At 33.6% G+C, this 14,222-nt stretch overlaps 1 protein-coding gene across 1 annotated transcript in view; it reads left to right on the forward strand.

Annotated features, from left to right (window-relative positions):
* LOC139503612 (uncharacterized) overlaps window positions 1-14,222 on the forward strand; it is a 28,802-nt gene that overhangs the window by 11,262 nt on the left and 3,318 nt on the right. The window contains exon 2 of the mRNA XM_071293421.1: window positions 7,531-7,740. Within this exon, the coding sequence (XP_071149522.1) occupies window positions 7,531-7,740 (210 nt within the window). The remainder of the gene's footprint in view (window positions 1-7,530; window positions 7,741-14,222) is intronic.

Below are 14,222 nucleotides of genomic sequence, written 5' to 3' on the forward strand. Positions count from 1 at the left end.
CGACAATTTTTTTCTGTGTCTTGTAGCATCGTATCTTCTTAAAATATTTTCTCGCACAATATCTGGACATCGGTGGGCATGAAACATTGCAAAACCACACGTTTACAAATGAAAATCAACACTCAGCTATAGTCATAAAGTAGGACAATAAATGAACAAATGACAAACCCGGGACAGTCACATAGAAGTACAAACAATAGACTATCAACTCTGAAAACTAAAAGTAAAATAGAAACATGGATCACGAAAAACATGCAGGGGCAGACACCAGAGAGTGAAGAGAACTTGCTTCTTGCTAGACACTTTCTATGAAATTAATTTGATATTAAGACAATCTTTTGTTTAAGTTTTTTTTTTTGAAATTTCTAACATGAGGCATTTGCCTCATTTGCCTCAATGTAGTTACGGCCCTGAATTTTCACGGAACACTTATTTACGCTCATTTATGACTTTGAACTATGACTTTTTCACCAATTCCCATATAAACAGTTAAAAACGACAGACCTTCACCAATTCCCATATAAACAGTTAAAAACGACAGACCTTGGTTACCACGGTATAGCTGACTTATATTAACCATTAAACCAAATTTCAGAAATCCTTGTATTGTAGTTCCTGAGAAAAATGTGACGAAAATTTTAAACTTGGCTATCATGTGTAAAATCAAACAAGTGTTCGGTAAACAGGAAGTTGTTGAGTGATGAATCTGAAAACGCATCAAGTTCCAAGTGTACCTGACTTATATCAAGCCTGAAACCAAATTTCAGAAATCCTGGTAGTGTAGTTCCTGACAAAAAATGTGACGAAAAATATTCATGGGACGGACGGACTGACTGACGGACGGACGGATGGACTGACGGACTGACGGACAGAGGTAAAACAGTATACCCCCCTTTTTTCAAAGCGGGGGTATAATTAAATATCTTACAATGCAAAGCTAGTTGTTTGCGATGTGCGATGATGCGTAGCTGTATGGTAGATTACCACGTGAATTAGATCATTTTGATTATCTTTGAATTCACCACAGTCGCTTGAATTTTAGTGTTATATGTATGAATTTTTTTTTTTTTTTAAATACTGTTATATGTATAATATATTTTTTTAAATTTCTTTTCATACATATATCACTAAAATTCAAGCGACTGTGAATTCACTAACACGTGGCTGTTGACACATTACACACAATATACTTAAAATACCTGGGGCAATTTACACTTCTGGTTTATTGTCCCTTTAACCAGCCAGTGTATCTGTGTATGATGTATTTATCTACCGTGCAAGGGTTGTGTAGCCAGTCAAGGTCGTTAAATGTATCTCTAGCTCCATTGACAGACTCCCATAATAATATATTCGAAAGCGGATCCCGGATTTTGAAAAAAAAAGAATGTGGAAGGACGTAAAGACAACATTACAAATTGGACTAGTGTACATGCAACATTACAAATTGGACTAGTGTACATGCAACATTCAATCTATTTCTTGTGTGACAGTTTACTGACTGTCAAACCCGTGTTCAATTTATTATTTTGATATGGTTCCATCATTCGAAAATAAGTTATTAAAATCTCAGTAGGCTAAAAAAAAAAAACTACTGATTTTACCCACAGAGTGCAACAAACTCAGGTCACGGAAATGGTCTCTACTACTTAAAACTTTGGCAATCATGGCTAAAATAAAATCTAATCAGTCAATTTCACAGTATCACAATTTCATGTAACAGAAGAAGATAGTGCCTTGAAGATAGCTGAGTAAAATAAATATTTTTTTAAACAAGATATATGTAGGGAGCTCTATTTTTAACCAACCCGCGCATGAACAGATTCATTTTTTCTTGTATTTACTTCCTGAATGACACGACTCTAGAAATGTTTGCCACTGGACATCAATTTAAAAATTAAATAGAATCAGACAGTCATGCTCGAGCAAATAACATTGAGAACGGAACTTTATAGCAAGATATATACTATAGTGTATACAGATTGTATTTGAACACATACGAGGGTCTTGAATATTGTCTTATAGTTGTAGGTAATTTTTCTGTAGTCTTCATATTTTCCCCCATTATTCTATATTCTTTGTTTTCTTGGTGTCTATTTTATTTACTTTTTTGGCCCTTTGTTGTGCACTTTTTGTCCATATATATTCTCTCTTCTTCTATATAAATCCTATTCAAACCCTTATAAACATACACAATCAAAATGTTCAACTCAAAACCCCAGTTGACTTGTCATCCATGGAGTTTTTCTCAACCGTTGAGAATATAACAAATGCTAAATGAGTCCGTTTAAAAAAAAGATGTGGTGTGATTGCCAATGAGAAAACTCTCGTTAAGAGACCATATGCCACAGAAATTAACAACTATACATGTAGGTCACCGTACGGCCTTCAACAATGAGCACAGCCCATACTGCATAGTCGGCTATAAAAGGAGAAAAAGTCTAGGAGTCCATTACTGATATTACATATATATATGATTAATGTATCACGTATACGTCTGATGCTTAATTGTTGGCTCTGCTGGAAGGCAAAATCTTTAGCTCTTTACTGACTAGTATTTAACAACTGAAGGTCTGAAAATCAAGGAATCTATACATGCTATAACAGCAAATTTGAACGGAACCAAAACGCAAATTAGTAAAATAATAAGTATACAACTTGCATTTCAGCATTTTAATATTGGTAATTATTAATGATGTAATGCGTAAATAAGTTATCCTACACAGTGGAACAAATGGGAAGCCAAAGTACGTTAATGTCTGGATTAATCTTCTGCAAAAACAATGTCATTTTGTTTATTTTATCTGGTTAAATCTTCTGACATCAGACTCGGACTTCTTTAGAACTGAATTTTAAATGTGCGTATAGTTATGCGTTTACTTTTCTACTTTGGCTACTAGAGGTATAGGGGGAGGGTTGAGATCTCATAAACATGTTTAACCCCGCCGCATTTTCCGCCTGTCCCAAGTCAGGAGCATCTGGCCTTTGTTAGTCTTGTATAATTTTAATTTTAGTCTCTTGTGTACAATTTGGAAATTAGTATGGCGTTCATTATCACTGAACTAGTATATATTTGATTAGGGGCCAGCTGAAGGACGCCTTCGGGTGCGGGAGTTTCTCGCTACATTGAAGACCTGTTGGTGACCTTCTGCTGCTGTTTTTCTATGGTCGGGTTGCTATCTCTTTGACACATTCCCCATTTCCATTTTCAATTTTATTTCAATAAACTGACTTGAATAAAATTTAAGCAAGTTAAACTGTAAGCTTGCCGCCGTTGATACCCCCGCCGAAATATTTCGGTTCACAGGAAGTTGTTGAGAAATGAATCTGAAAACGCACCACACGGTACATCTTACTTGCATAAACCCTGTAACCAAATTGATAGATACGAAAAAGATAGATACGAAAAAAATTTACTTAAATAAATGTTTAATTTACATGTATTAATGTATGACGTACTTAAAATCATCTTTGTGTAAAGAAACGTTTGAATTGGCTGATCTTTTTGTAAAGCATGCTATTTTGACGGTTACGGATTCAGACTCATTAAAGATGCATTTCTTTCTAACATAAACGATGCAAACGGCTAAGCTCGCACATGTTTTGATCATTTTTTTCAAACAAATACGTTTGCAAAGTTAACATAAACTTTGACAAACTATGCAAACACTAAAAATGCGTCTGCAGTTTGTCGTTTGTTAGTACAAACGCTGCATTTGTTTCTAACTTCAATCTGATTAAACGAAGTATTTGTTTCTACGTTTGTAAAAAAGTCTGATTACCAACAACATGTGCATGCATTATTGACAATTCAAACAGGGTCATTTAAGGTTCATGTGGACCCTATGGCTAAAATGGCCGTATTTTCACCTCAAAATTTACTCTGGGTACAGACAAACCTGCGCATTTGTAAAAAAATTCAGGCATAGCATGCCCTAGATAAATGAATTTTAAGTATGTTTTATGTTTTAGAAAAGTAAAAACTTACCAGGATTTTGACGTGCACTTTTTTTCATTTCTCCAGAAGGTGCCAAAATAAACTAAGTTGGGAACCGGGTTTGAGAACTTCCCCACAGGTAAAAATTAAAGTGAGCATTTTTAATTGACATGGACATTAGACGGACAATAGATACCTGACAATAATTGGTTATTTAAACTGTGTACCTGAGTGGACCATATCAAGGTAAACTCAACTGTTTGTTAATTTTATCGTCTTCTGCAGAGACTAAAAAAAGTGTACGGCAAAATCCAGTTAAGTTATGAATTTTCTAAATCATACAATGCATTTGAATTCTATTTATCTAGGGCATGCTATGCCTTAAAACTTTTCCAGATGCGCAGGTTTGTCTGTACTCAGAGAAAATTTTGAGGTGAAAATACGGCCATTTTAGCCATAGGGTCCACATGAACCTTAAGATTTATCAAATGATGTATTTGTTTCTACTCGTGTATCGTTTAGAAAACAGTAACACACGAGACACAACGTTTACAAAATTCTTTTTAGAAAGAAATGCGGCCTAAGAAAAATCTTATTAGAATCACAAGAAGTTCTGATAGGTCGTAAAATAAACTTCCCATCACTTTATTCTTTACACATGTCAATTTAAAAAAAAATAAATTCGCAACGATGTCATAATTGAAAGCATGAGGAAGGCTGGCCAAAATGTTCAACTTGCGGCTAGTGATTGACAGGTATGATTATATCTTGGGGCTCTTGTGGGGAGCGTGGTGTCGAACGGAAAAATGATTTCCAGTATTCATATATATATAAATGTCGATCTGATGTGGAAAATTGTGAGTTTTTTTTTAATAGCACAAAGAAAAAGACATTAGAAGAGTAACAATGTGTAACTATAAACGAATTACTCGTTTATAATCTACGAGACTGATCAGATCGAAGTTTGATAAAAAAAAAAAGAAAAAAAAAAAAAAAAAAAAGCATTCAATATCAAACCTTCTTGGTTGGAGAAAACATGTTCAATGTATACCTGCAAATATGTCTTAATAAATTATATTGTGTATTTAAATTATCTCCATTGAATACAATACAATTTATTAAATGTATCTATGATATCCTCCATAAATAAATATCTGTACAGGTAAAGTTAAATTCGGATCAACAGATTGATTTACGACCTCCCGCTTGTCCATGTTGTATTGCAAACATATCACAGCAGGTGTTACTCACACTAGACAAGTGTCAAATCAGTATGACATTATGTCGGATTACGGCATCTGCAGTAATTAAGACTCTGTTTTTACTGTTTTTACAGGAACTGATTTATCTTAACATGACAATAAAGAAGAATTTTGTAAGGTGAACATATTTGTAGTATTGCAAAGTTACCACGTGCATTTTCCTGTTCATTGGTCACATTTAAATAGATTATTCTTTATTGAACTAAATTCGATATTTAAATTGCAAGTAACTTTAATATCAAAACCACCGCTTTTTATTTCTCGACTGAAAAGGGTAATAAGACGGTTATTTTTATCTGACTGTAAACAGTGTATATAATCACAACGATCTATTAATAACCGTTGCTCACAGATAACGTATTATACAACGATCTATTAATAACCGTCGCTCACGCATCACTGGTTCTATCACTGACTCAATACACACCAGTTTAATCGGACAAACGGATAATTCCCTGAGACACGCGGATAATTCCCTGAGACACGGAAAATCTCCGGAGAACCGCAAAATATACTGTAAAACGAAAAATTTACGATGAACCTCTACTTATTATCCGTTCCGCGGAGATTTGCCAAAAATCGCGGTCATTTGCCAAATAGGTCTACCAGTGTATGTTGTGTCAACTATTTAATCACAAACAAACAAACAAACAAACAAACAAATAATTTATTAGAGTCTCACCTCTTTAAAACATTTGATATACAACACAATATAATATTAACAATTTATAAAAGACCCACTCTAAAAAGAGTTATGAGAGACTGTAAAAATACAGATTAAAATACATTTATATTACATCTACATGTATTACATATATATATATCAATATATCTTAGCATAAAACACCATACTATTAAAAACACTTATACAAAAGAAAACAAACAACATCAAAAAACTTATTACGAGTATAAAATACAATTTCTCTTAAAAAGTACTTCATGGCAGATTTTGGCTGTAAAATAACAAACTCTATCATCATGAAACATAAATAAAAACTTTTCTTCATTACTTAAATTACTAAAACTACTTTCTATATTACATACACTGTTAAAAAATATCGTTCACAGATCTTCATATTCTGGGCATTATAATGAAACATGTTTTTCATCTTCAATTATATTCAAATCATTTTTTCTACAATTAAAACATAACCTTTCATTTACATCTATACCTTCATATTTGCCAGTTTCAATTTTAATCGGAGCAACACCTGCTCTAAATTTAGCATATGCACTTCTATATTTACTGGGCATAGTAATACTTAAATATTTGTCTGTACAATAATTTGATTTAAATAACCTGTAAGTGTGAAGCTCATTTGCATATTTTTGCAAATACACAAAAATTAAGACATTTTCTGAAAACAATTCAGCATGTTTTAAGTGTTAAGGTCTAAATTAAAGGGTCCAAAATTAAACTTTGTTCCATTTAAAAAAAAAATGAATTGTTGGGGTTCTTTGATATGCTGAATCTGAACATGTCATAGGCGGATCCAGGGGGGGGCCCGGGCCCCCCCTTTCGTGGGAAAAATTTGGTTGATTATATAGGGAATCACTGAAGCATGACTGGAGCGGGCCCCCCCTTAGGTCAGTCAGCGGGCCCCCCCTTAGGCAAAGTTCTGGATCCGCCACTGCATGTATTCAGATTTTTTGATCTTGATTGATTGGTGTTCTTTCATTTGTCTTTTCTGTGCATGATTGCAATCTAACTGTGTTTTAAAGTTTTGATTGTTGGCCCGTTTTTCAAACGTTAACTGGTCCGCATTTAACATGTTAATGTCCAAAGTATCCATAATTAAACTTTAAGTTTGATTTTAACAAAAATGAATTCTGGTGGTTATTTCATGTATTTGACAAAATGTTTGATATGCTGAATCTTAGCATATAATTATATATATATATCAGATTTTTGTTTTAGGCACAGTTTTAAAGTCGGTTGGTATTGGGGTCCAAACTTGTAAAAAATGTAAAACAGATCACTTTAAGTTTTGAAGTTTAAATTTTGAAGAAAAAAAACTGATTTTCCAGTGCTATTGACAAATACCAATGAATACTAGAAACTATTACATGTAGTTTTTAATATACAGATAAGAAAAATATTACAAATCAAAGAAAAAGGTTGATTTTACTAATGAACATGATAAATGATTATCCGAATGTCCTAGGCTACTGCAGAGTAGGCAACCTGTCAATAAATTATAAACTACAGAGTCAAAAGTCTGTATATATATATGAAAATAGTCATGAAAATAGTCTTACATACATGTACATTTACAAAAAGAGTGCCTAATGGTCATGATGTTAATATACATGTAAATATTATTTATATTACAGAACATCATGAGAGATGCCTTAGGTCTGTTCTTGAAACCAATGAAGAGAGAAAAATTACTGTGCTATTAGCAAACCATTTATTTTCAAGACTTGTTGCTACCACTCCAGGAAATACGTACTTCATTACTAATGACCATTTTAAGAAATTTGAGTTATGTCCTTGTGCAGATCAATGTGGTGACAAGATATGGTATGGTAATTCTGGAATAGGTAAAATAGTATTTTTTATGGTGTACATGAACAAATGATGTATAGTATTAATTATAAACAACATATTCTTCTCAGAATTGAATAAGAGTACTAGTACTAGTGGGTCTCAGCTTCACAAGCGAAATGTGTATGAAAAGTAAGGGTTTAACTTAAGCTAAGGCCACCTTTAATTTTGCCTACCCATGCCTTGCTGTTTGGGTAGGGAGGTAGGATTTTTATTTGTAAGGGACCATTACATAGACAAGAAAACCTGAGAGCAGTAAAAAATATTTTTCAAAACTTAGAAACTATTTGTGTCATTTGTATTTCATGTATTTCTTTATGAGTAATTTTAAATGATTCTGAAGCTCTATGATGACAAAATCATCTACATGATTACGAGAAGGACATGAAATATTCAGGTTAAACTTTGTTAAATTTCATCAGTCATTGAAAAATATTAATACACATATCACGTTTATTTTTTTTTATATATAGAGATTGCTTTATCTATATACATGATATGGACCATAATTTGCTATTGGGCTCCGTTTCCTATAACTATAGAAAAGTGATAGAATGTGAATTACTGTAAGAAAAGTTGTAACTACATCTAAAGATGCCATTATTTTTATCAACATATAAGTGTATGCTACTCTTCCCTAGATGAAAAATTGAAATATACGAATTTCAAAGATTCTACAACAGTATTTTTGTGTCCTTTCTCGCGTTACTTTTTGCTTCCAAAGAGCATAATGCTGACTGATTTATAGATAATCGTCACCGGCAAATTCGTAACTTTTGCTTTCAAATAACAAAGAACATCGACCAATAAGAATAGTGAGAAGAAAATGCTGAGAACTATAAGTATTTATGTAGCAGATGTAAGAACAGTGGCGTGATTTTTGTGTCCGATTTCGTAACGCAAATTTTAGATGATGTAATCTGCTTTGTTGTAATGAGGCCCCTCATGGGGGGTCCTAGTAATCACATAATCACCATTTTTTTGCCAATATAATCACATAATCATTATAATCATAAACTAAAAATACAGTCCTAGGTAATCAAATAATCATGAAATATTTGGCTTAATAATCAAATAATCATTAAAAAAACGGCCAAGTAATCACATACATGACATAATCAAAAACCCCATGAGGGCCCTCTGTAATAGAATTCTTAAAAACAATATGCAAATATGAACTCTCGCGAGATGTTCAAACAGGTAAATCAGAGATGATTTACATTCTTGCTTTGATCTTCGTAATAATTAGGGCCCCGCCGACGGCGGGTCGCCCTATAGTGATCAGTCTGTCCGTCCGTCCGTCTGTCCGTCCGTCTGTCCGTCCGTCCGTAACACTTTCGTGTCCGCTCCATATCTAGAGAACCGTTATGATTTCATACTTAATACTTAACATGATTATTAACCAACACCAGAGGGTGTGTCATGTTGTATGTACAACTTCCTAGGTCAAAGGTCAAGGTCAAAAACTTTGGTTTCAGTTGACAACCCCGTGTCCTGTGGTGAAGATCGTGTCCGCTCCATATCTAGATAACCATTATGATTTCAAAGTTTATACTTGACATCCATTTTAACAACCACCAGAGGGTGTGTCATGATGTATGTACAACTTCCTAGGTCAAAGGTCAAGGTCAAAAACTTTGGTTTCGAGTTGACAATCCTGTGTCCTGTGGTGAAGATCGTGTCCGCTCCATATCTAGATAATCGTTATGATTTCAAAGTATATACTTGTCATACATTTTAACCACCACCAGAGGGCGTGTCATGATGTATGTACAACTTCCTAGGTCAAAGGTCAACGTCAAAAAAACTTTGGTTTCAGTTGACAACCCTGTGTCCTGTGGTGAAGATTGTGTCCGCTCTATATCTTGAGAACCGTTATGATTTCAAATATTATACTTGACATCCATTTTAACCAACACCAGAGGGTGTGTCATGATGTATGTACCACTTCCTAGGTCAAAGGTCTGTCTGTCTGTTGGTCTGTCCATCGCTAACAAATTTGATCCACATTATATTTTGAGAGGACAGCTGTTATTATTTCATACTTTATACCTGACAAACATTTTCAACTTAACATATATATTAACCAACACAAGAGAATGTGTCATAATGTATGCATCCTAGGTCTAAGATCAGTCTGTCGGTCTGTCCATCCGTTCGTTGTTCTTAACAAATTGTGTCCGCTCTACCTCTCGAGAACCATTAATATTTCATACTTTATACTTGGTGGGTCATAATATATTGAAGGCATAATTCTAAAAATATGTGACAAATATCAATTGGGCAGCACCTTTAAACATATTGTTCAAACATCAATCCATATATCCAGAAGTCACCTTAGAGTAGTAAACAATGAGTTCACATCATGCAGTCATATCACTATTATACTATGAAAGTAAGATGAGAATATTTATCAGTTTTAACTTAAAATCTTAGATCAAAATCACACATGAGACTATGTAATAACTTCAAATAATGCTTCATATCAGATTATCCATACAACTTATTTACCCCACGTTATTGACAGCGGGGCCCACAGAGATGGCTCCCATCTCAATGATATCTAGTTAAGTAAGAAAATGACGTTATCGTTATGCGTTACATTTCACACGAAACAGAAGTCCAGTTATTTATTAAAATTGTTTTTGTCCTTAAGTTCTAATCATTTCCGGTCATACGTGAAACATGTGACTAACATGTGATAACACCATTATGGCCGGATGTACGAAATACTAGGTCTAAACCACGGGGGGGTAACTTTGATATTTTCTTGGTAGGGGTGTGCCATTTTTGCCTCAAAAAACGTACCCATTTTAATATAACATTCACTGAAATTCAGTACCTATAGTTATATAAATATTTAAGAAAGAAAGACCTATACTTATATACAATATTTAAAATATGAGCCATGCTTATATAAGCACTAACTCACCGGGGTTCATTTGGGAACTTATTTGAAAGCACTTTGTTTGAAAGGTGAACTTTCAAATGAATTGATTTAATTTAATATAATAATTGACCATTAATAATGTATGATTCTCAATAGTATATTTATATATGATATGTAGATCATACCCCGAATCAATATATAGTTATCAAACGTAAATGCATTTTAATATAGGATGTCATTAAAAAGGAGGGTCATTTTTATATATAATCTCGCAAAATTATGACCCATATTTTTGGCACATCCCCGTATATCCAATAATAGGAAGTTGACCCCCCGTGGTCTAAACATTGTTTGTGTTTCCAACGGGATGTTAGCAAACATAATCTGTAGACTTGTTTCGTCTTGTTTAAAAGAGGAAAATACAATTGTCAAAGAGATTGCGCCGGTGGTCTGTTATTTTTCCTATGTGCATAATGTTATGTACATACGATCCTGTGTGAAAATAAATGCCCAATGACTTGACAAAATCGATTTAATATTTGACAGACGTTAAAACACACTTCGTTTCCCGATAATGACGTGAAGAGTCCTTGGAAAAATCAATCGAAATTACGTCTCTTATCATTGTACCAATGCTCATTGGATTGATTTAACTTCAGCAGTAAATATTACTGGATATTTAGGTGAATAAATATAATTTAATAAAAAATACATGTTAATATACCGTTACACTTGGAATGTACAAAGTTGGCATCTTTGTCACAGTTTTAATTAATATTTTTTATTCATGTTCTGCAAACACTTATCAGAAACGCAATAAACTTGTCAAAGGAGAAGTATACTTTTACCATGCATGCATGACTTGAAAGGAAGTACTTTATTGATTTTAGCCCACTAAAGTAGGTCAAAATGTGGAAACCATGTAGATGGTGTACAGGTCACAAGTATCACATTGTGCCTATTTTAAAGATTTTAATTCCAAGTTAAAAGTTTTTTTCTTTACTGGATTTAAAGAATGTCACATTGCCAATGATTTGGAATAAATTGTATATAACTGGAATATCAATTAAGAATTGAATGCTTCTTTTTGTAAATTTATTGGGGTGTAAAAGCGTTGACCGAAGTACATTTTGTATGAAGCGCGGAAACGCTTCATACAAAAAATGTGCGCACGGTCAACGCTTTTACAACACTATAAAGTTACAAAAAGAAGCATTCAATACTTATAATTACATTTTTTAGCTATGATCATGAAAACACGAATTTTATAAATTTTGTATATTATTATATCACCTGTGGACTTTATTGTGGGACCACATGCTATCATGAATGAAAAGTTTTATTGAGTGATGCAATTGCTTACGGAATAACAAGTGATGTGCCGTTAGCCAATCAAAATAAAGTATTATAATGAAACATACACCTAATGTAATTATAACCAAATATAAATACATTTTTTCGGCTTAAACATCAAGATACAACAATTATGGTATCCTGTATCAATGAAGAAAATATGGAAAATTCTGAATAAATTGTACTAATTTTTTTCAAAACAAGCACATATTTAGGAGTTTTATAATACTGTTGCATTTAAGATATATTTTAAGAAAAGGTATACTGTTCAGATTATTTTAAGCAGATTTTGCAATAAAATAAAACTAAAAAAATGCTTTCGGTTTCTTATGGTTTCCTGTCAGGTTTAAAAAAAACTTTAATATAACATTGAAAATAGATTTTAAATATTAACATGAAGCAAGTAACACTAGTAATGGTGTTTATTTATGCCTTTTGAATTATATTGTGCAAAATAAAGAAAATAAAGATTGGTTTCCTGTTTGGTTTCATGTCACGTTAACGGTGAATCAAAATGTATTAATTTTTTCTCGAAAAACTCAATTGTTCCATTCATACTATTCTAACACCAAAAAATTAACACAACCCACAAAATAAAAGTTAAAATTTTAGAACTTATAAAAAAGGATACAAAAAGAAACCAAAGGCCGAATACCAAATAATGGTCCATATATGACATGATTATTATAAGGTTAACTCCTAACTCAGTGGCGGATCCAGAAATTTTCATAAGTGGTGGTCCACTGACTGATTTAAGAGGGGTCATATAAGCCCCATATAAGCAACCAAATTTTTTTCCCAAAAAGGGCCCCCCACCCCCCCTAAATCTGCCTCTGTAACTATCCTAGTACCTGTAACAGTTGATACTTTTATTTTTGCGTTGCACAAGTCATGTCTTCTTTGACTGTCCATGGCGTTAAAACACTCAATCCCTTGCATGTGTTTATATTGGATCCCGCCTTTAGGCGGGTCGCCCATAGTGATCAGTCTGTCTGTCTGTCCGTCCATCTGTCTATCCATCCATCCGTAACACTTTAACTTTGTGTCCGCTCCATATTTAGAGAACCATTATGATTTCATACTTTATACATTACATGTTTATTAACCACCACCAGAGGGCGTGTTATGATGTATGTACAACTTCCTAGGTCAAAGGTCAAGGTAAAAAAACTTTGGTTTCAGTTGACAACTCTGTCCTGTGGTGAAGATCATGTCCGCTCTATATCTTGAGAACCGTTATGATTTCAAAGTTTATACTTGACACCCATTTTAACCACCACCAGAGGGTGTGTCATGATGTATGTACAACTTCCTAGGTCAAAGGTCAAGGTAAAAAAACTTTGGTTTCAGTTGACAACTCTGCCCTGTGGTGAAGATCATGTTCGCTCTATATCTTGAGAACCGTTATGATTTCAAAGTTTATACTTGACATCCATTTTAACCAACACCAGAGGGTGTGTCATGATATATGTACAATTTCCTAGGTCAAAGGTCAAGGTCAAAAACTTTGTTTCAGTTGACAACCCCATGTCCTGTGGTGAAGATCGTGTCCGCTCCATATCTAGATAACCGTTATGATTTCAAAGTGTATACTTGACACCCATTTTACCAACACCAGAGGGTGTGTCATGATGTATGTACAACTTCCTAGGTCAAAGGTCAAGGTAAAAAAACTTTGGTTTCAGTTGACAACTCCATGTCCTGTGGTGAAGATCGTGTCCGCTCCATATCTAGATAACCGTTATGATTTTATACTTAATACTTGACATGTTTATTAACCAACACCAGAGGGTGTGTTTTGATGTATGTACAACTTCCTTTTTCAAATTTCAAATTGACGTCTCCCAAAAATGGGTTGGATGGGGTTATTGAGGGCATGCGGCAAAGTCTTATCGTTTTTCTAATATGTAAGCTTGAAATTGCAGCGTAACTTTTTTTTTGCACTCGGTGACCTTTGACCTTGACTGCATATTAAAGGTCACACGAATTAAAGAGTATTGGTGAAGGTCCCAAGTCTCTACGACTTCTGGTTCTCAAAATACAATTTTTCTAAAATTATGTTTAATTTTTCAAGGGGAATAACTCCTTATAAGGGTTAATAACAAAATGATTGTACATGTTTATTAACATTGCCATCTGTTCCTGTACATGTTGCCATTTTCAAATCAATTCTATCTCTTATACTTTTTTGAGAAAAATGCAAAGGAAAGAAATTGTTTCAAGGGGATATAACTC

This window comes from Mytilus edulis, chromosome 14, assembly GCF_963676685.1.
Source record: "Mytilus edulis chromosome 14, xbMytEdul2.2, whole genome shotgun sequence".
Taxonomy (NCBI): domain Eukaryota; kingdom Metazoa; phylum Mollusca; class Bivalvia; order Mytilida; family Mytilidae; genus Mytilus; species Mytilus edulis.